Genomic DNA, 23586 nt, shown 5'->3' with positions numbered 1-23586 from the left:
CTTTTCATTAGTCCCAGTGAGTAAAGAGGATATGATAAACTGAGGTTTAGTAGAAAAGTTTGGTTTTTTTTCCTTTGTCCATAACAAAATGTCTTTAAAATAGTGTACAGAGTTTGGTCCCTGTGCTAGTAACGTCATCACCACCACGGAGTTAAGTTTTGTTTTTTTGCACAGATGCTTTGAAGTAGGCCAGTTTCCTGGCCTGTAAAGTGCACATAGTACTTACCCTACTTCACAGCTATGTTGAAGAGCAGTTCATGTTAATACTTAGCACTTACTATTCTAGCATGTACATTTCCTATTTTTCCTCAGGTCTGCATTCCCAGTAATTCACACTCCCTCTTCTCTCCCACCACAAATCAAAAAGTTAGTGTTTGCAGATTACGTTTCAGTTCTACATGCTGCAGGTGTGATACAGGCTAACTTTAAGGACATCATTTATCACAAAGTCATTTCCATGGAATCAGTATTTCTTTCATATAGAACTACCTTAAAATTTCACAAACTCACTTTTTGGCCTTTTTTCTACAGTGTGTGTGAGCGTGTGTGTGTGTAGGGAGCCTGTTAGCCCATTTCCATTATACATTTATTCATGGTACTTTAACAAACAGTGCTTCTTGGGGCCATTCGTGTCAAAAAAACCCTTACAAATGAGGCTTAAACGATGGCCTTTTAATGTATCAACTTGAAGCCCAAATTTAGCTGCCTGTATTTTGTTGCAATATGCATTTAAACCTCAGATTCTTTAACAGTTTTTAATATCAAACTGATACCAAATGTGGTTTGCGAATTTAATTTTTTGCAGATACCTCTTTACAAGCAGACTGCTTCAAAGAGTTGCAGTTGTCAGTAATCCTACGTGCATTGTAGTATAGAGTGGACTATGTATGGGAGTAAATAAAAATGTTTACAATTTTTGTATTGATCTTTTGAAAGAACAATCTGTGATTGTGTATTTTCAGTGTCCGTGTACCAACTGCAACTTATTTTCAATAAAGATTTAAAAATTAATAGAAGTGGCCTGAAAACTCCAATAATACTTTATTTAATTATGTGAGCATATGGAACAATGAATCTGCATCGGGCTAGATAGATGGGTCACTTCAAGTTCTCAATCCCTTAGGTGAGGACTACATAACGGTTTGATAACACAGAAGAAACTAACTGAAAATAAAGGGAAGACATAAGATGCTCTTTCAAAGAATATGCATTTCATCACCTCTGAACTTTACAAACCAAATTAAGCGACAAGGGGAAAGCAGTTTACATCATGGGTCAATAGCTAACAGATAAGCATGTAAGTGCTTTCATAGTGAAAGTACTTTTTAATTGTGGTAGCATCACCGACGTAAAAATACCAATCTCTACTGCATGGGAAATAGAGATTTAAAACTTAGGAACAATAATTTGAAAACATTAACCTTTGCTATATATACATGCATAATATACACAATCATGCAACAAGATACACCCCTTAGAAAATCATTTTTCTTCTCCATTTCAGGGGATATAGCCTGGCCCTATGAATACTGGTACAAGATCAGGTACTCAAAAATATCCTGAGTTATATGAAAACAAATAACCCACAGATAGTGCAGTCTGGCATCAAGCAAAATCAATAACAAAAGAGAAGGCAAGGATCAATCGTCTCTGTAGCCAAGACTAATGCTTCAACAGCGCAAGCTCAGTTTTATAGAAGTGCTGCTTAAATAAAAGCAGTGTCTTGTCGCTCAAAAATTAATTTTCGTTTGTATTCCTATGTGGTAAAAATTAAACATGGGCTGCCATGATTGGTGTGCGTCAGACACTAAGAAGCTACAGCTATGCAAGTGCACCACAGGAAAGCTTCTCGACACTTCCTCGAGTGAACGCTGCTGCTGGAGGAATTGCTTCAGATGATTGACAGATCCCCCCAGCCCCTCCAATTGGGATTTATAAATGCCATGTGGTAGGAGCAAAACTCCTCCCGACTGTTGTCACCAAGGGAGTCCCAGGAAGTAAAACACTCCTACAATTCTTAACAGCTTTCCTCTTCAGTGCAGACCACTGCAAACAGATAAATGCACTTAAAGGCACTGCAGAATACCAGAATGGTCAGCGACCAGCAGCATTTCATGTTCCAATGTGCTGTTTGTTTTGTGCTAACACCATTAACACATCCAACAAATCAAACACGGCAGTTGTTAAATAAAATTATGGTGAACAAAATGCCCTTTGAAGAGAATACAGCTTTGAATGCTACTTTACTACATGCAGTACTACAAAATAAGTTTCTTTAAAGAACACGATTACATAGAAAGTCAGAGGCAACTTCAAATCCCAGGTTCAACTAATCACAGAGAAAAATCAGTCCAATTCAAGTAGTAGTAGTAGTATTTTAGCTTTCAGCCAGGAATATTCTTTGCTATATAAACAGCTAGGTGTTTACAGCATACATTTTAATGGTCTTATTCACCAATGTAGCAGCTTCCATTTGTCTCCCTAACTCTGCACCAATTACCTCCCTCACTCTTTGTGGCCACAAAGACAGAATATTAGCTGTAACCAGAATATTAAGGAAACCACTGTAGAGCCATTTCCACCAATAGCAATGATAGATTTCCACCTTTTAACTGTAGTGTCTTGCAAGGTGGAAGGTGGCCACTCGCCTGACGAACCTGCGGTGTTAGCCTGTTTCTAATCAGGTGTTTAGGACGCTAACATTTTGGATGTTAATTCGATACAGGTGTAGCCCAGTGATCCCTTTACACAGCACTTTTAGGCAGGGCTGCACTGAGCCTCCCAATGCTAACCTGCGCAAGACTACTCAACTGGCCCTCACAGTTGGCTGCACTACACTGTCAAATCTCGTTCCAAAAAGTGCACGTTTAAGATTGAGACTGTTTTATTGGTCTTTGTGAAAGCTAACTGATGATTCTGCTGATTGCTTGTAAGGAAGGGAATTCTTCATCCTCAATATGCAAAGCTTTGTGAGAGGCTATGTCCTGCTGGGTCAGCACTTGCTGACACGTCGGGCAGATGCAGCAGTCCAGGGCAGAAGCGGAGTCCATTTGCCAGACATTCTTTTTGTTCTTTTTGGGTTTGTTTGAGCCTTGTTTCTCCTTGATTCTGAAGTCATTGTGAGCAGAAAGCAGTTCTTGCTGCTTAGCTGCGTCTGGCAACAAGACCAATAACTCATTAAAGATTTTCGTGAAGTTCTCTCCAAGCAGCTCTCGGCAGCTTTGGTAATACTCTGCCGCAGAAATTAGCCCCTTTATTTAAAAGAGAATCAGGACAATTAGCAACGAAAAGGAAGAGTCTACTGACCGAGGGTGAAATTCATCCCTCGGTACCTCTAACCACTCAACCTCACTGTTCATTTGTTGCCTCAACCCTCAATGAGCTGACAACCAAGTAGGACTTCAAATATTTCTAAGGGTTTCCACTACTTACCTGTCTGAACTGTCCAGAATGAGTTTTAAATTGATTGAATCTAGACTCATCACTTTGAAGAAATTCCTTTATAGACTGTATTAACTGAATGTTCCTTTGTTGAAAATTTTCAGGTATCAAGTAAGATCCTCGACAGGGTTTTGGCCTGCATTTGGAAAAAAAGTGAATTAACACTCCATGCAATGGAAAGTCACTGAAAAATGTCTTAGATTTGTTACAGTGGCTCTGGCCACTCTCTCACCAGGGGGTGTGCTACCCGCTTCACCCAATTATACACGGAACTCCCATTGGCAACATGCACCCATCCCAAGGAGATGCTGGAATGGCACCACCTAAGGATTAGGGGATATGCTCCCAGTTCTTCCTGGATGAGGAGAACACTTAAAATGCAAGTTTAATCTATTCTTGATCCAAACTGGTCTGATCTGAAACACGCTTCATGAACTGTGTTAACTAACTGATACAAGTCACAAAGGCCTTGTGCATACTGGGACCAAAGGGGATTTATTTACAACCCAAGATGTCTGCATGAGGAGGACAGTTATCTCGTGTTAGCAATCTTAATGGAAAACAAAGAGAAAACTGCCCCTTCTCCCATCCCACTGCAGACATGGCAAAGGAGCAGAACTAAGAGTGGCATTTAGGGGCTATGGGTACTTTGTAAATTCCCCCCCAAAAGCAAGTTCCCCTATGCAGACAAATATTTCTATGCATAGGTGAGTCATAGTGAACTATTACAAGGCAGCAGCATATTGCAACTACTAGAGTGGAGGCAAATTCAAGACTCTGCTTATTGCTCCAGCAATAAGGATTCCAGCAATATGGAAGCAGAATGGAAAAAGGTTTCTGATCTACTATCATAACCCAACCCACTGCCCCAGTTACTTAAAGAGCATGGTGGCATCAGGTGGAAACTCCACAAATCCCAGGTAATTAAAAACCCACTTTCAAATTCAGCTTGGTGTTTACAAACCATAGGTGTGGGTGTCTTATGCAGGGAACTTTCATATGTTTGTGCAACGCTAGAAGTGAGCCGCTTTCGTTGACAGCAAGTCATGCTTCCCCTGGTGAGATGGAGTCACTATGCAAGGTTTTTAAGGATTTCTTGTTGTAGGTTTAGGGACAAATATGAGGGACTCTGAGCTGTTTCTCCACCCCCCCCAAAAAAAACCATACATGTTGCATCTGTTTAGACTTGCTCAGATTCAGACCCATCTACCAAAATGTAACTGACACCTCCCTCTCTACACATCAGCAGGAATCTGACTCTCAGACCCTACAACAGAGATCTGAATCAGGTCCTTACGTTCGTATACTGCCGGCCTCTTAAACCTCACCTGTTCAGGCTAATCGCCCCAAAGCAGCATGCAATACTAAGAAGCCCTACATGGAGGAATTGAAGCACAGACTGTGTGTAGACTAATGTGAATTCTCAAAGCGCTTTTACTTACTCGTTCAGAGATGTAGTGGCAGGATCAGAGACGTTGGTGGATGGAATAACAGTAAAACCTGGAGGTGGTTTACTAACAGGCACTGACAGCCCCGGAGGCGGAGGGGGACTCTTTAATAGCGCCACAGAGATAAAGCCTAGATTAAAATAACACAGAATGGGGAGGAAATTAGTGCACTGTCTATGCTACACAGCCCATCATCTCTCAGATCCACTCCTTCCCTTCCCTCAAAAGTCTGCAGAGATGATACGTTACCATTTATAAGATCCAAACAGCTCAAAAGGTACCAATGTATCTGAAGACAGTTCAAATTAAGGGATTAATCTGCTGTTTTACAGGCCACTGATCCTAGTCAGACCAAGAGATGCTACGAACTGGCTGTTCTTCCGACACAAAGTTCAAGCCCTAACTCTTGATTTACTGCTTCCACAGAAAGTGAAATACAAACATGCACTGGTGGAAAACACATTTTTTACATAATGGAACAAAAGGCAAGATCACAGCTTTACTTCACCTGAACCACACAACCGACATTTTCTGGCATTACACGTAACAGAGAGCTCTACTACCAACGGCTGTTGGGTTGCCACCTTCGTGAGATGCAAGTGCCATGTGGTGCACTGGGTGTACGAGAGACACTGAACTACGGCAATCTGATATAGTCACTACCAGCTCTCAACCTCTCAGTGATACTTTCCGCCAAAGCGCAGATTCTTCCCTGCCATTTAGGTCATTCTTTTGCTCTGGGAGAGCTCTCAGCATGAATTTTCCACTAGGAACGCAGCAGGACTGTGTTTATGAGTGAACTGCCCTATTAGCTATACACACAGACTACATTAAACTACACAATTCTAGGGGCCTGATTCACTATTGTGTTACACCCATCATAGCACCACTAAAAGCAAGGGCATTACATCAGTGTAAAACCAGAGTAACCGACCAATGAAGCCTACGTATATTTATACTGTGATCACGCTGCTAGGCACTGTTCACACACAGTAGAAAGACAGACTGTACCTCCACCAAGGAGCTTCCGAACTAGCCCTTGGAATACCCAAGCACACAGGTACACCTGGTATCACTCATTAGACAAGCAGGAGTGTTCAGAGGCTGAACTTGCTTATCTATAAGTTACCCTAAGTGTCAGAGTGAACACAGCAGCTCTGCTGTTCAATGAGGCAGGTATGTCCCAACATTTCAATGGATTTTAACAGGACGGGGCTGCAGGGAAGGAGTTTAAACTGCTCAATGAGATTTGCTGGGCTAAAATGTTTCTACTTTATTCTCTAGCCCTGCGAGCTACAGGAAACTGTTCCCATTTTAAGAGTAATTTTGGCTACCCATGGAAGCCACTCCTCTCTCTTGCGCGTTTCACATACTCCATTTATTTGAGCTAGTCAGAATGGGACTGCCTTTTTGCAGGGGTTACCTGGTGGTGGCATTCTAGATGGTCCCGAGCTCCCAAGCGCTGGGAAGTCTTCCTGAGATAAAGGGCATTGGTTAGTCACTGGAGGCTTTTTAAGGCCAGGTGGCTCTTTGGATGCACTACAAATTGCTACTGATTTTTCCACGTGACCATTCGTGACAGCTGCGGATCTGTCGGGGAGGTGAAGATTTGCAGGGGCACTTGGAGTCTGCTCAGCTTCTGCCAGTTTTTCCAAAGCTGATGCAGGAGGCAAGGTCTCCTCTGGCAGCTGGGGAGAGGATGCTCTTTGCTTCTCAACTCCCATCTTCTTTTTCTTGCTCACTTTAGTAAAAGTCTGTGAGGTGGAAGCTGCCAGCAAGGAGGATACATCAAACATTGTCGGTGTATTTCTGATCTCCTGGGTCGTCAAGCCACTGCCACTGTCTTCGTCATCGGACAGGGAGAGTTTACCGCTCTTCCTGCTTCCTTTATTGCTGTTCGAGGGGGCTGGTTTTTTAGCCAGATGGTTTGAACTGGAGCTGAGGGAAGTGACGGCTTTAACCGCGCTTTTATTGGAACTGTTGCTCCATGCAGATGTAATGTTAGACACTGTTCTAGCATTAGGCCTCATTTTGGACACCAGAGCCGGAAAGTCCTCCTCTTGAAAGGCTGTTTTCTTGGCAGCAACTGTGTATGTTAAAGACACCCCAGAAGCGATGGTGGGTGCTGCAGAGGAGGAAAGGCTTGGGAAATCTTCTTCCTTCAGCTTAACGGATGCTGGCTGAGCAGAGCTATGGGAAGGGAAAACAACATTGTGTACAGCAGTCACACGGTCAGCACAGAGGAGAGACAAATCCACTGGGCAGAAAGAGCTCAATGTCTAACTGCAGTTTTCCCTCAAAAATACTATCGCTTAGAGAAGGCGTCGAGACTCGCAAGTAATTGTGAGTAAAATTAAAATGCATGTGTGCTTACAAATAGGTCGTGTTACAAAAGCCTTCCCATGAGATGGCACACTGCAAGGCTAGTGAGACTTCAGCAGCACGTTGTCTGGGCCTGGACTTGGACGCTGCCTTAGAAGGCTCACATTCCAGACCGGTACAATGCAGAAGCAACCACAAGCCTTAGAGGGGCACTCCAGTAGCCACCAGCTTTGAGACGATCGCCTGGTAGCCACCACTGGCTTCAGAGGAAGATAGCCAGCACGTATTGTGGGAGCGTGGATGTGTATCTACTGGAGATAAACTGCAGGGCTAGAAAAGGAGTAGTGGTCCAAGAGGATGGGCTATGGGATGATTAGAAACATATCTGAAGCAACCTTTAGATCGAGCAAGTCATGGGAAGTGACAGCCTACACCTTGTCAAGCAGTCCCACTGAGGCCACGTGGGTGGTTTGGGTAGCCAGAATTTGGGGGGAGGAGAAGTCATTTCTCAGAAATAATTTAACTTCAAAGTATCTGTAGAACTATTATCTGCCACACTCGGAACCCAAGTGAGCTTATAAACCAGACTTCACTTTGCACAAACTTACCGTGGTAGGGGCCCTGCTGCTGAGCCGATCGCGGGAAAGTCATCTTGGCTTAAAGCACCATTAGCAGCTGCTTCTTTTGGAACTTTGACAAAAAGACCAAAGAAATGCTCTTAACTAAAATTCATTCAGTTCTGCCTGGGCTCTATCAACGAGCATCAGGACACCACAACTAATTCTGTTCTTGGTACTTTATGCTGCTGTTAACTGTGATATTCTAATTCAGAAAAATGGACGTGCACTTTAAACAAATGTAAAAATGCACTTTTTCATTCGGATAACTACATTTGCTACTGTTTCCCATGTCCTGGGTTTAACTTGCAGCACATTAACTATAGTCAAGAAGAGTGACACTAAGCCACTGGTTTATGTATGACAGGTTTGATACTTCACTCCAGATATAATCCAAATAAATAGAGATGTTAATGCTATACGAGTCTTCAGTGTATTTTAGGATACTGTATCCGGAATGTTTCGCTCTTAGGTTACAGAATGACATTAAAACACTTAGTATGACTTAGTATATAATTTTTTAAGCCCAAAATGACATCACTTGGAAAAGTACCACATGGCAGGCCTTAGCTTTCTGATTCTAGCAATTTTACACCAATATTGGAAATTAAATTCTTCACGCTAAGGGAGATATCCAACTCAGAGAGGAGTGTGATCTAAACCTACCAGTGTCTGTACGCCAAATCAGGATGTTGTGCACACTTTGGTTTGATTATTTTGGCTGTTCAAGTATTTCTGCCCGGATCCATTTAAAATATGAACACGCTGCCGGAATCCCAAAGGAAGGAATTACATTTGGACATGTTTCAAGGCAGGCTAGCTGTGCTGGTCTCTTTAATGGCCAAAATCAATTCTTTGCCATGCATTCCATAACCATTCACACCTTTGCCCATGCCTGTTGGAATTCTCGACAGCCATCAGAACACGCACACAACTAACCTGTGGCTTCATTTGAAGGCTTTGGCACTCGCTTAGTGTTGGACACTTCTGGATCCCTCAATTCTTCTTTTTTACCTCGACTGCCATCCTCTTTATCCTCGAATTGTTTCTTTTCTTCTTGCCGTTTTGCTGCTACTGATGCCCTGACTGCTGCTGCAATATCTCGGTCTTCTTCTTCCCTATAGGACAGGACAGGTTTTTTAGGTCTAACAGAAAGGACTAATGGGCTTTTAAGCACCTTTGTCTCTCACTCCAACTCTCACCTTTAAATTTCACATTCGAACTACTTTATGTCAACTGCCTTATGCTGCCACCTGCTGGGAAAGGTTGCAACTGAAACTCAACTTAATTCGTATCATCACATCCAGGTTCAGGCTCTGATGAAACAGGCAACATTCATTCACCGGCCTTTTAAATTCCACATGTGGTGATAACCAATATCTACGTACAGCAGGAAGCAGGATGAGCATATCAGAGATGCATGGGAACGCTAGTCTCTCCCATTCATTTTCAAGGTATGAAAACCTCACTTGTTAGTCCAAGTAACTCAGTGTAATATGGCTCATCACGAACTTCCAACACATGCAAGATCCACATGCGACACACCAACGTATATGGTGCCTGGAGATGGATTTTCCCAGTGAAGTTACCGGTAACAAACACACCACTGATTGCCCAGCAAGAAAGAAAAATAGATGTACAGTAGGTACAAAGCTCTTAGATATTGTGTGGATGAAAGGAGACAATGTGCCGCTTAATTTTAATACTTAACCCTCTTCTTTTTCCAAAGCACAGGCCCACCGGAGATCTGTTAGTTCAATAAAAAAGCACGGTCCTTAGAACATGGAACTTAATGATGGCCCACACCTAGAAAGGTTCCCTAGGCCTGCAAAGGCATGTCAGTTACTTCAGAAAATCCTACTCAGAAAAGTCAGGAATGAAAATAATTATCTTAAACCAGAAAATTCTCTGTTATACTAACCCACATGTTGGAGAGTTCAGGATAGCTTTAAGATTACAATGCTCATCTACTTTGGCAAGTACAGAGAGTCGAAATTTCATGTAAAATGCTTTTGTTTAATTGTGTGCATGGGGTGCCCAGACTTCTACCGAAAACTAGTCACATCCTTATCTAAGGAGTTGGTACTGCAGTTTCCTCGTTTTTCTCACTTCCCTCCCACCAAAATACCATCATAGAGGTGAGACTGCAAAAGGGATCTCAACAGGTCATCTTGTCCAATCCCCTGTACTTTAGACCACACCTGACAGGTGTTTAAGAACAGATTAGACAAAATCGTCTCCTGATGGAGATTCCACAACCTCCCTAGGCAATCTGTTCCAGTGCTTAGCTACCCTGGCAGTTAGGACATTTTTCCTAATCTCCAAACTAAACCTCCCTTGCTGCAATTTAAGCCCATTGCTTCTTGTCCTATCCTCAGAGGTTAAGAAAAATGATTTCTCTCTATCCTCCTTGTAACAACCTTTTATGTACTTGAAAACTGGTATCATATCCCCTCTCAGTCTTCTCTTCTCCAGACTAAACAAACCCAATTTTTTCAATCTTCCCTCATAGGTCATGTTTTCTAGACCTTTAATCATTTTTGTTGCTCTTCTCTGGACTTTCTCCAATTTGTCCACATCTTTCCTGAAATGTGGTCCCCAGAACTGGACGCAATACTCCAGTTCAGGCCATATCAGCGCAGAGTAGAGTGGAAGAATTACTTCTCGTGTCTTGCTTACAACACTCCTGCTAATACAGCCCAGAATGATGTTTGAACAGTGTAACACAGTTGCAAAAAGCACTGATATTTAGCTTTTGATCCACTGTAACCCCCAGATCCCTTTCCTCAGTACTCCTTCCTAGGCAGTCATTTCCCAGTTTGTATGTGTGCAACGGATTGTTCCTTCCTAAGTGGAGTACTTTGCATTTCTCCTTATTGAATTTTATCCGATTTACTTCAGACCATCTCTCCAGTTTGTCCAGATCATTTTGAATTTTAATCCTATCCTCCAAAGCACTTGCAACCCCTCCCAGGTCGGTATCGTCTACAAACTTTATAACTCTTTATACGTTTATATCATTTAAGAAATAAGAAAATATTCAGCAGTAAGTTCTACAGCACATTGGGTTACTCACCTCTTGTACCTCCAGCTCCCTCTTCTGTTTTGCTGCCCTCCTCGGAGTCCCGATCTACCTGGTCGTCCTTGTCTGTTATATCTGTCAACTTCTTCATAGTCCTCTCCACCTACAATACCTGACCAGGAGACATGTCCAATCATTCTCTCCGTTGTTTTTCTAATCTAGGAACGTAACCCCATCGCTCCATAGGTGAATGAGAGTCAGGAAAAGTCCTTTTGTACCAGTATATTTTAGCATCTTTCAATCAGCAATCACTGATTTTATAAAACTAGCTAGCCTTTACCATTATTGCATTAAAACACATTTAGCAGTATATGGATTCCATATTTTATGGGATTGTGATTCAAGTTTAGGACAAGTTTCATCTTGATGTGCAGAGATTTCCACGTACAGCTTCCAATAAAGTAAAAAATATCCATGTATCTCCCCACTCTTAGTACCAGATGTACCCCTCGGAGTACCATGGTTATCACTCCCTTCATTCATATTACCTGTATCCCAAACAATTCTAAGGTAGACCAGAAAGTCAGCTGTGAAAATAATCCCCTTATTTTGAAATGGGATGTAATGAGTTTTCAGTCCACAAATGGCCAATTTACACACCGAGTTCCTGAAAACTTTCAAAGCATTAAGAAATAAGAAGGTATTTCTGGCAACTTATTCTTTCCAATCTGATTTACCCTCATTCCTCCGTTGGTGCCTGGGAGCATAGTTGAACTGAAGATCAATCTGTCGGTTCTGTCTGGCCTCGGCCCTGTTTTTGCTGTGGCAGGCTGTTTTGTGTGCTTTGTAATCTATTTCTGTACGGAAAGCATGAGTGAACTGTTCTGTACTGCACTGTCCCTCTTCACAAAGGAAGTGCTTTTCACGGAAGTGTTCGCGAAGGTATTCGTAATCGCTGGGAAGAGGGCAGACATTGGTTAGTTCAGCAATGCAGTCAACTTAAAAGAATTGTTCATTCTTTAAAAACACTGAGTGTTGTCACTCAGTTTTACAAACTCTAGAATAGCGACCTTCTGTACTCGCTTCTCTGTGTGTCAAGACACAGAACAGTTTATTGAATGTCTCAGAGAAGTTAAACCAAATTCACTGCATGATGCCTCCCTGACCTTGTCACATTAGCCCTGCACAAAATCTCCTCCATAAAAGGAACTTTATTCAGACCTGCTTTTCCCCAAATAAATCTTAGACCGTTGGCTATTATGGGCTTATGTAGCAGAGCTGCAGAAATTGCCACACAACTGCACTCCAGAGTCTAATTTTTGTTTTTAGCCTTCAAGTGTGAAGAAACCTTAAAAGCATGAACTGGATATAAATGGATGATGGGCTGTCTGAATCTGCAGACAGTCTGAAGCAAGATCTCAGACGTGTGAACTGTCCCACTCGTCTTAGTGCGTTAATGTGAGCCCTAAAGATGACAGTTTAAATGTCAACGGTTAAAATGATTTGTAGTGAAATAATCATCAGAAACATCCATCTGATGTATCTGTCCAATAATCCTAAACCATCCATCGTGTCTTCCTAAGTCTCAAAGGCGAATTTCCCAAATATGGCTCAGATACCTGCCAAACCCTCAGGCTCCCCCGTGAGAATTAAGTACCAGCAAATTCACTTAAAAACGGAAAGCGAGGGAGCAGTAATAAATACATTGATTTTACACACAAAAATAGAGACCAGCTGCTGCACTATTAAATAGTTCTTTACAAACCTCCCTTCCTTTATTAAATGTAAATGTAGCCATAGCCGCTTAGCATTTCCAGCCTGCCACGGAGGACTGCTGCTGCGTTCAGCGGGATTGCCTCTTGCCACAGCATTTAAGGGCAATTCACTGCACAGCACATGGTATAATCAGTCTCTCTCATGCATATATACAGTTTTATACAACTTTTAAAGCTCAATGGCTCCGTTTGCCCTGATCTAGTGCTAAGCAATACATACATCCCATTTTCAGTACAGCCTGGCTGTTACCTTCAGAAGAGACAAGCCACCGAACTGGAGAAAAGGTGGGTCTGTCAGTCCCAGCGTTCCATCCTCAATGCAAATTCAAACCAAGATTAAAAGCACTCTGCTCCCTCTTGCGTTGGGTGCCTTTGGACAACCTACACTCAGAGCTTGACAGCAGATGCAGCCACCTTTCCGTCAAGATTGAAATCTTTAATTGAATTAAAAGAAACCCACGTCAGCCACTCTCACAAACCTGTAATATTCCTGAGCGCCGTCTGAATCACAAAAGTGGCAGAAATAGTGATCTCGTCTCAAGTGTTTCAATAACTCGTCGTTGTCTAAATAACGCTCATCACAGAATTTGCAAAGGGGATGCCCACGATGAGATGTGTCGTCTGGGTCCCCATGTATTCGATGTCGAGCGAGGTCTTTGCGGGAATACCACTTACGTTCATGTGTAAAGATCTTAAAGAAAGAATTACCTCATGTCAACAGAGAACTATGCAGTTTACTGATGGAGTAAATCGGGTTCTACCAGTCTTGATGTCAATGGCCAACGTTACTAGTCAAAGCCATTTCCCACTTTCAGGCTATGAACAATCTATGGTTAAATGGTTCAGTGAATGGGTGTAAGAATTCAAGTCCCTCTCCAACTTAAATCTAATTTACATTTCACTCACCCGGAACAAGGAAAACAGACCAGTCAGTTTCACTTTTCTCCTAGTAAATTTTGTTTCATGTACTAACGATGTAGCAGTTTGGGAGACCAAATCTGTAGGAAAAGTCTTTAAACCTAAACCATCTTCTGAAAACACTTAGTATTCTGCTTACCCAAGATTGGGAAAATGTAAAATGAAATGAGTCAGCTGTTATGCATTTGGTAACGTTCCTCATACAGCTACTGAGTGCCATGCCTATAACAAACATTGGCTCAGTCCGTAACTGCTGCACCACTTGCCAATATCTTGTCACTACTGGCATGGAATTTGTTTCTCTAGGAAGAGAGCTTATAAAACCAAGGATACCAACAAAATACACATATATACAAACGACATTAGGCATTAATTAGATACAACTGTTTGAAAGCAAACCAAAAAATTAACATTGCCAAATACTCTCCAAAAACTGGTGGTAGATATTCAATATATATCTAGTCTAGACCGAAGGTATTAAACTCATCTTGGGCAGCGATTACTTTGGCTTCATTAACATCAACAGGCTGGAGCAGCTTTAATTCTCAATGGAACTAGGACCTTCTTTTCCATGGGCACAGTCCACATTTAGTTCTCCAGAATAAAAATGTTTATGAAGTGTTTGGAAAGCGTAAAGCACTGTGCAAGTGCTCAATACGATTATTGCTCTGGGCTCTTATCAATAACTGACCCATTCTTTCTATCTACTGTCTACTTAAGTGCCCGCGTCCAGCCTGATATTTCTTATTCAATGTCAGTGAAAGTAAAAAACTTAATCACAAAATGATGGGTGAAGAGTGCCAAATATATTTTCTTCATGCTCTGAAGGAATTCCTTCCCTCTGCATTAACCAGTGCTGATGAGTATCAGTCATATTGGAGGTTAGAGGTTACAAGTGTTCTTTCAGCTGCAGCTGGTGGTTTTAGCTGAACCACTTCGGCTAGGGTGCTACTTTCTACTCTGAAAGCTCAAATTTAACCCTTCAGATGGTATAAAGTATTAGCTGCCTAGGTCTACACACACTCCGACTTTAAGACCAGAAGGGACCATTATGATCATCTCCATTATGATAAGCTAATCTGACTTCCTGCACATTGCAGGCCACATAACAATGGCCATTAAAAACAGAATCCATGTAGGAAAAAAAGATAGCAATATGCAGTTTTAAGGCCCACTGTATAGTGACCTGTCAAGGTTAGAGACAACTCAGCTTTCCAGTGGAATCTAGTGTCGCAAAACAGGTGTTAAAACAGTCAGTTATCGCATTGTGTGTGAGCAAGTTAAGTACTGCTGTTTCATCCCGTGTCACCACGACTTTATAGCAAGATACAACAGATCTACCTCTGCACAGCCACACGGGGTAATGAAATAGAATTGTATTCCTTTTAACTTGCTCAGGTGATTTCTCATCATATACATGAGCTCACTGCAAATTCTAAATACCTCTGAATTGGTTTTGCTCTTTAAGGAGGACTCTCAGGTCCTATTATGCACCTTGCTCTCTGAATTGGCGCTGAACTTTTTTGGAATTAGTTTTGGGGTTTTTTTTTTTTTTTTTTTTTTTTTAAAGTGGTTCTACAGAAAGCGGCTCTCTATAGTCAGACTTTCTGATGTGACTGCAAGCAGGAAATTAGACCCAGGGCATTAATCCACACCTGGGGTGGAGCTAACGTCATAAGGTTTTTTGAGATGGCTGGGCTATAAATATATATATTTAAAATAGAATCTGAAAGCCTTAGATTTCCTTAATTAACCAATTTATGACAAGCGGTGGTTATAAAATGCTGCAAGTCACTCAAACAGAATTGGTGGGGTGGAAGAAACTTCTGCTGGGTCATTGATTTCATTTCTCCACCGTGTCCTCTGTTCCGTTCTGCCCCTCCCTCTCCAGCAAGTCTCCTACAAACTTAGTTACACAGATTCCCATGCAATGAAGTCTCTTTTTCCTTGCCCTAAAGCACATTTGTATGGCTCACCTTCAGGTGTTTAACACACAGTTTACAACAGAAGAGCTCATGCTGTTTTCTCATGTGCTGTTCCAAGTCCACAACTGTGTTGAATGGCCGCACATCTGGACACAGAGGACATTCATGCTGCAGTAGCTTCCTAAAGGACCAAGATATTCGAGGAAGGTTTATCAAGGTTATTTCAAATCCCATCCCAAAAACCTACACTTCAGAAAAAGAACCTACACTTCACTGAAAAGAAAAATGTTTTATAAGTGACAGTGCTACTTTTTTTTAAGCAGTCACAGCAATTTCTAACTAGAGGAGGTTAGGATTATGCTTATTCCAAAAATACCCTCGATCATTCCAGGAGCCAAACTGAAGTAAACTATATGGAAGCTCGAAGATCAGGAGGGGAGCAGTACAGCTACTGCTTGAAAAGTGATACAATACTAGAGTGGCACGGCCTACGAACAGGCTGTAATGTGGTAGAGGATTCTAACACAAGGGTGTGTTCTCAACTTCCTCCAAAGGTAATGGTACGAAGTTTGCAGTTTAATCGGTGATTTGTTAAAATCCAATCAAGTTAAATCTCTTCGACAGGCAACAACTTCATGCAATATTGTATCTACCTGATATAGTCGAACAGTGACCTAAGCTGCAGCTAGTTCAATATGAGTGTAAGGGGGGGGGGGGGAAAAGGAAAAGCCCTAGTACTGAAAGAGGAAACAAGTAAAGCACCATTCTCCGCGGTGATAGCAGAAGCAGAAACACAGGCCTGGCTATTAGGGAACAGCTTAATGGGTTTAGCTCCTGACTGTCATTCTGCAGCTATTCATGGCAATCAGCAACCTCAGCAACAAATCACTGGGTTTGGCTTTCCAAAACTGTGACATTTCTAACCAGACACATCATTACAAAATACAACTGCTCAGAGCAAACGTATTTAACTCATCAGGATGAATTTCCTACTTAACCTGTAGTCATTTACTAATAATAGGAGGCAGCAAGCAACATGTTTCTGGAAACACTTAGTACAGTGGAACCGTATCTCACTTATCTGAAAACTCCTCAGATGGTTAGTATAGCAAAATCCCACAACATACTTCCATTTTCCATTCTAGGTCAGAAGGCCACCAAACCCACTATCCAATCCAGCAAACGCCAAGCCGTAAGAGAATACCGATGCACCTATTGAATCCCATCCTTGGGCCAAACAAGACTGAATGCATTGCACTAGTCTCCAAGAAAAGGCATTGGCTGCATTTACTCCTCAGCCCTATACCCTTCCATGTCCCATCTCCCGTCCCCTATCTTTCCATTCAGCTGATCGCCCTCCTAACTGAATCCACACAAAAAACCCAAACATTGAAATAACACGACATTTGCTGCCATCCCATTGTTCATTCTGCTTGTGTTACACTCCTTTCCCCCACCAGTCTGTATTGTCTAATTAGCTCTCCAAGACAGGGACTTACAATCTATCTACTACTCCGTGTGAGGCACTATACAAACACAATGCGGTCCCATCTTGGTTGGTTCTTAAACACTATGAAAAAACATGATTAATAAATCAGGTGATGATATTGTTCTTACTAACAGAGACAGCACCAATATAAGGAGTAGAGATCACTCAGCATCTTGCTCATGGCCGCAGGTGGGAAAGACGGAAAAGTGACTTTTAATGACAAATCACATATTAAGCCGCTGAAGACCTAGGATTTCAGACTTAAAGAGGTGTCCGTTTTGCAGCCCCAGGCCTCTTGGACACTTCCAGGAACACATGTTCAATTTTCTCCATTCTGCAGCATGGTACAAAATACACACATTGCAATGAAATTTCCACAAGCCGAGTCTGCACTGTTTTACCTAAGGGCAGCATGCATTTCCTGTTACATACTGAGGACAAGGTATTATTTTAGAGATGTCATATTAGAGCCACAGGCTACCTGCTGTACCTGCCTAGGACCCTTTTTCTAATCTGACTACCCTCATCTTTCTGAACTCAATATACCCAGAAATCAACTGAAGAAGCCACGGTTGTTAGGCTAAGACAAAACCACAGCTATAATCAAAGTCCTCTCCTAGGTGTGCTTCCTGTTTCAAAGCCCACTGCTCAGATGACCCAAGGAAAAAAGGAAGGGAAAATAGGATAATGCTAGGAAGGAGAAGAGAATGCTAAGTTTTACCTATACAGTGCAAAAACTTTTCCATCAGCAAAATAGATGTCATATTTCTTCTCATGCTGCAACTGGTTGATTGGTATTGTTGAAAAGGATGCAAGCTTCCTTCCAAAGACCACCTACAGACAACAAACAGGAAAGATTAGAGAAAGCACTTACGAAGTTGTATGTTATTGTGGTCTACACTCGATCACCACTATAACCTAAACTTGTTACGAATATTGGTAAGTGTGTATTGAATCCCAGACATACTGAACACTGTTTCCCACCCCACTCCCTATGTGCTGCTGGGAGATCATAAAAGTTCATTGTATTATGTAAGTGCTCAGTGACATAAGCCAGAGTCTCATCAAGGAAACAAGCTAACAGGAGTCAATAAGAAAAAAAATGCAAAAAAGATTTGTTAAAGGATTAGTAAATTCAGATGCATCCTGTGTAAGTATTGTTTACAAAGAAATGAGCAGCCCAATAAAAAGGAAACATAATTCTCTTCCCTAATAAACAGCCAGCCAAGAACAGAGAAACACAAAGGAATCACACCAATAATGCAACAGTCAGAATCACCTGCATCAATTCAGACAAGTTACAGTAGATCTCTAATTGTTTTTCAGTTGACACTAGGACTGCTATTGTTCATGAAATACCTCACAATAGCTCAATAGCAGGTCTGAGGTACTGTGTGTGCGTGTAGTATGATCATCATGAGTCTACTGGCTTCTTCCAAAGTAATATCATTTAACCAAAACAGTATTCTCCATGACATATCCCTAAATGTGCACATGACTCAAACAAGTATGGCCTGTTTTCTTACTCCATTATATATGACACTGTCGTTCATCTTTAAACCTACTTTCATCCGCCCCAAACACTATGTTGATTCTATCTATGACCATTACTTTTGCCACTTCGGTCTGCATTAGTGTGTCACCAGAGGATATTTAGTCATACTGACATTCCTAGCTGCCTTTTCTGATCACACACAAACGCTATATTACTAACAGACCTATTCTACAAAGCAACCCAGCTGTAGTGCCTAAAGCTCCACTCTTTTCAGTCAAGGACTTACTTGTCATTTGCCACAGTCTATCCTGATTTTTTTCCACACACAACAGTACTACAGGTGGGCTAAAAAGGAAGTCTGTAGCCACTAAAAAACAAAGACGATATCTGGAGCAACTATGAGTGAGGAAGGATGGCCCAGTGGTTAGGACACTAGCCTATGACTTGGGAGACCCAGGTTCAATTCCTTGCTCCCCTAGAAACTTCCTGTGTGACCTTAGGCTAGTCACTTAGCCACCCTAGTACTACCTCACAGGGGTATTGTGAGGCTAAATACACTAAAAATTGTGAAGAGCTTTGAGATCTACTGATGAAATGTGCAGACAGGAAGGGCAATCCAGTGGCTGGACAGGGAATTAAGTCTGTAAAAATGGAGAACTGGGAAAGCAGTGAGGAACCATGACAGCAAAGAATATAGCATGTATAAGTGGCAAGTAGTTTCTACCATGGGAAAAGATCAGCATCTTCAGGGCCAACTACCTTGATAGTTCAATATGGTTCCAATATCTTTTATCTCCACAACTACATACCAGGATGATGTCTGGACAAGTCAAAAGTTTGTTGAGAAGAGAGGCAGAAATTCAGAAGAGGTTTGTTGAGCAGCAGAAAACTAACACACAGAGGCTGCTCCAAAGTCACCCTGCATAAATTCACAGGTCTGAAAACCCAACACATTTCATTGTCTCAGGATGTACATTCGAAGTAATAATAATAAAAGGATATTGCACACGCTGAAGCATTATTTATATTGCCTTTTGCACTGACCCAGAAATCATCTCATCCTCTCTGAAGAACTCAAGTGGGAGCAAGTTTTCTTAGGTTTCAAAAATAAGCTGGTTTGCCACCTTGCTACATTCTTGCTCCCCTTCCAAAGAGACATTTCAGACTATGCAATTAGATAACTGGGTGTGACTGACTTGCTCTTGTGCACTGCAGCAGGAGTTCACAATACTGATTTGTAAAGAAGGGGTCAATTTCAACATATAAAAGCACATTAAATAAAGTTCAGATAAGAAAGCACTGCAGAATCCTCCTACTTGAAGGAGCTGTAAAAGTAGATACGTCACCATCACGATGTTTTGTAATTCAGGACTTGCGCAAGTCCAGAACAGAGCATGTAAAACACCTTCCCCCAAGCTTAAAATCAAAGCAAGAATCCAGCAAGGTGACAGGCAGACTGATTCAGTGTCTCCTTAATACTAGTACTAGAGAACAAAGATAGGTTTACTTAAATATTTAAAATAAAAATCAAAGAGGAGAAATAATCTCTTAATATCTTGCTTTTCAATATCCTTCTCTTTGCACCTGAACAGTAGCTGCATCATTAGGGGCAGAGCTCAAAGCCAAGTAATATACCCAGAAGTGAAGCTAGAAAGCTTTTCTATGTGAAAGAAATAGAAAGGATTTCTCTCTAGCTACAGATCTGATTTAGCCATAAACTATTCTAGGATCCATCATTTCCACAGTCTGACCTCCAGCACAAAGTTGTTCAGCATTTCAGTTGCCCACTGAAGTAGAACCCGTGTCCAGAACAGCTGTGACACCATATGGGACTACATCATCAATCCTCTTTTCTATTCAAGTTTCCTTGAACAGGTAAACTTTATTGGCAGGGTTCCTACAACTCCATGAGTCCCAACACACTAATTCCCAACTTGGTGGTTTTGTGAGCGAGACAGAAACCTTCCTTCCTCAAGCTCAACTGGCTTTTGTACTACAGCTGTGTGTATCTTGGTCTCTAGGGTGTTACCAGACAAACAGGGTGGATCTGGGTCCCCACCCTCTATCTATAAGGCTGTCTTTGCTCTTTATGAGATTAATTAGCTTTTATAGCCGTGACAGCTTCAAACCCCGAGTAGAACAAACAGATGGTCTCTGGAATGATAAATAAGACGTAGCCCCTCTCCCTGGGAACATGTTACCATATTTAGCAATGCCGGATTCTCCATACTCGATCAGCAGCCCCTTGATCTAGCTAGAAAAAGAACAGGAGGACTTGTGGCACCTTAGAGACTAACAAATTTATTAGCGCATAAGCTTTCGTGGGCTACTGCCCACTTCTTCTTCTCGATCTAGCTGGGTTGCTCAGCCTGCCAGAGAGCCCTTCCCAAGGAAGAGGGAGGCACCGTGTCCTCGCTAGCACCCTGCTGGCTGGGCACTTGGCAGCCCGGGGGGATTTCTTCCCGCCCCTGCAGCCAGGGGTCTCAGACCCCAGGCGCAGAGCCTGAAGGCCCCAAAGGTTTCGTCCCATGTTCCAGACCCTCCCGCGCAGCCAGCCAGACCCGCCCCGCTCACGTGAAGCAGGAACTAGGCCACGCGCCGGCAGGGCACTGTCTAAACTACTCCGAGCCCTTGTTAAACCCCAGCCGCGCCTCGAGTGACAGCGGCTCCGGCCTCCTCCCGCGGCGAGACGGACCCACCCGGGGCAGCGTGTCCACGTGGAAAGTCCCACCCTGCCCAGCCCCGATCCTGCCCTGCGGCCCCGGCCCCCGCCCGAGCGCTCTCCCCGGCCTCACCTGGCCCAGCTCCTCCCGGCACACCGCGCAGTACCGCACCCCGCACAGCGCCCGCATCCGCACCGAGCAGCGGTAGCAGATCGGGTGGTCGCAGCGGCCCAGCGCCACCACCTCCAGCTCCCCACAGCACAGCACGCAGAGCCCGTCCGGGGGAGCCGGGGACGGGGAGGCGGCCATGGCGCCCCGGACACGCCGCGGCCTAGGCCCCGCTCAGCCTAGCAACCGGCCCGGAGCATAGAGATCCAGCCGGCCTAGAGCGCCGCTCCAAACCGTACGCAACTCTCCGGCTGGCGCTCCTCCGACCATAGAGATCCCGGAGGCCGGCCCAGAGCGCTGTCTTCCCAGCACCTCGCCTAACCATAGAGTCCCCGCTTAGAGCGCCAGCTCCAACCCTTTCGCGGCCACGGAGATAGGGCTAGAGCGTCGCCGCCCCTTCATCTCGCTGCCCAGTACTCCTCCAGCAGTCTGACAATAGAGACGCGACCTAGAGCGCCTCCCTCCAGCCCAGCGTCGCTCTACCCATCACCCTCTGTAACCATAGAGAATGACTATAGAGTGCCCCAGCTGACAGACCTCCACTAAACTGGAGTCCTCCCCATAGGGACATTTCACCCCAATCCTTGGGGACTTCAGGGCTGGAATCAAATATTTACCATCAAGAGATGCAAACCCACTGTCACTATGACGACCACCCAGGGAAGGGACCCCCCATCTTGGTGACCCAGCCTGAGGGCTTGGGCGTGGCCAAAGAGCACCAGGAGAGCCCACAGGTGGCCTGTACCTTCTTGGTGCCTGGCCTCAGGGCCTGTGAGGCAACAGTCACATGCAGGGCCTTGTGCTGTGTGGGGTTGGCACCTAAAAACCAGCCTCAGCCGTTCTCACTCGGGAGCCTGGGCACTCACCTTGCCCCCTGCCTACAATGGGCTAGTGAAATGCTTGGGATTTTCTCCTCAGATGAACCCTCCCATACCCCACCCAGCCTTGAGGAGTCTCTCTGCCTTTGGACAGAAGAGAAAATATTGACATTAAATACATTTAATGAGAAAAGTGACCAGCCCTCGATGTAAAGTGAATCCAGGCAATACTTCCAAAGGGGAGTATTCACTCTGTGCCCTTCCTGGACTCTCCATCCTTGCCCCCTTATTCGGTCCAATGCAGTTTTCACAGTTTGGCATCCACCCTGGCACTACCAAAAATCCAGAGATGTTCCAAAGCAGCCCTGGAGAGCTGAGGAAATCCCAGAAATGGGTCTGACGAAGTGGGCATTTACCCCCAGAAGCTTATGCTCCAATACATCTGTTAGTCTTTAAGGTGCCACAGGACTCTTTGTTGCTTTTTACAGAAATCCTGTATCTCAAGCTTTTGGTGAGGATAGATATGGCACTCAGTCTATGACACAATGATATTTTTCACAACCTGTGGTGATGGTTTTGGAAGCATCCTCACCACATTGCAGCGTGGTGACCAGTTAACATAGCATGATTATGTTCTGAAACAAGTTTTGATCCTATTGTGCTGTGAAAGATCAACACAGCAACTTGACAGATATGTTTAGCCCACAATGGACAAGATCAGCAATTCTGCCTCTCAATCTGATATAATACTGAATACAAATCCTGACTAGCATATATAATCTGCTGCAGTAGTTCTCAACATGGGGGTACGCACAAGTCTTCCAGGGGTACATCAACTCATCTAGATATTTGCCTAGTTTTACATCAGACTACATAAAAAGCACTAGCGAAGTCAGTACAAACTAAAATTTCATACAATTACTGCTTATACTGCTCCATATACTACACAATGAAATGTAAGTACGATATTTATTTCCAGTTGATTTATTTTATAATTATATAGTAACAATTATAAAGTCAGCAATTTTTCAGTAATAGTGTGCTGTGACACTTTTGTATTTTTATGTCTGATTTTGTAAGCAAGTAGTTTTTAAGTGAGGTGAAACCTGGAGTACACAAGACAAATCAGACTCCTGAAAGGGGTCCAGTAGTCTGGAAAGGTTGAGAACCACTGATCTACAGGATGTCTATACTTTGAACTTAAAATAGATAGAAAAGATGTTACTTACAATAGTGCCAATGTTACAGATCCTAAGAACTATGTAGTGTGAAGAGCCACTAAGAGGTTGTTTAGATACATGCTACAAAGAGTGACACAGAATCAGAACATCTAATGAAGGTCAGGTTTTGTTTTAAGGCTTTGATAGGTAAGCTAGTGATGTGAGCCAGAATTAACCATCAACGTGTCTGTTTCTTTAATAGGGAAATTTGTGGTTCTGAAGAGGGTTCTGAGTAATACAGAGAATGGATTTAACATGGATTGAA

At 43.0% G+C, this 23586-nt stretch overlaps 1 protein-coding gene across 2 annotated transcripts; it reads right to left on the bottom strand.

The window, feature by feature from the left end:
* Window positions 1-1017: 1017 nt before the first annotated feature.
* ZNF598 (zinc finger protein 598, E3 ubiquitin ligase) lies at window positions 1018-21656 on the bottom strand. 2 transcript variants are annotated; one of them, XM_034784748.1, is made up of 13 exons: window positions 21248-21656; window positions 17679-17791; window positions 15520-15649; window positions 13105-13316; window positions 11588-11805; window positions 10905-11022; window positions 9540-9575; window positions 8768-8946; window positions 7820-7901; window positions 6313-7079; window positions 4884-5019; window positions 3433-3577; window positions 1018-3251 (listed from the first exon to the last, which is right to left on the bottom strand). In XM_034784748.1, exons 1-13 carry the CDS (start codon window positions 21422-21424, stop codon window positions 2904-2906), a joined length of 2661 nt encoding a protein of 886 aa, XP_034640639.1. In that variant the 5' UTR covers window positions 21425-21656; the 3' UTR covers window positions 1018-2903. The 2 variants fall into 2 exon arrangements, with proteins under 2 accessions (XP_034640639.1, XP_034640640.1); XM_034784749.1 differs by lacking the exon at window positions 9540-9575 and having other exon boundaries at window positions 21248-21652.
* Between the last annotated feature and the right edge of the window lie 1930 nt (window positions 21657-23586).

Source organism: Trachemys scripta, chromosome 10 (assembly GCF_013100865.1).
Source record: "Trachemys scripta elegans isolate TJP31775 chromosome 10, CAS_Tse_1.0, whole genome shotgun sequence".
In the NCBI taxonomy this organism is placed as follows: domain Eukaryota; kingdom Metazoa; phylum Chordata; order Testudines; family Emydidae; genus Trachemys; species Trachemys scripta.
Note: the sequence above shows the minus strand (reverse complement) of the source record. Positions and strands in the feature narration are given on the sequence as shown.

Bases quoted from the DNA above. Each gene is read 5' to 3' on its own strand.
- ZNF598 (XM_034784748.1), bottom strand. From the start codon at position 21,424: ATGGCCGCCTCCCCGTCCCCGGCTCCCCCGGACGGGCTCTGCGTGCTG. The intron at 7,902-8,767 runs GTTAGTTGTGTG...TTTTTGTCAAAG, and splicing joins GCCTTCAAATGAAGCCACAG to TTCCAAAAGAAGCAGCTGCT. The intron at 3,578-4,883 runs GTAAGTAAAAGC...TTCCAAATGCAG, and splicing joins GCCACTACATCTCTGAACGA to GCCAAAACCCTGTCGAGGAT.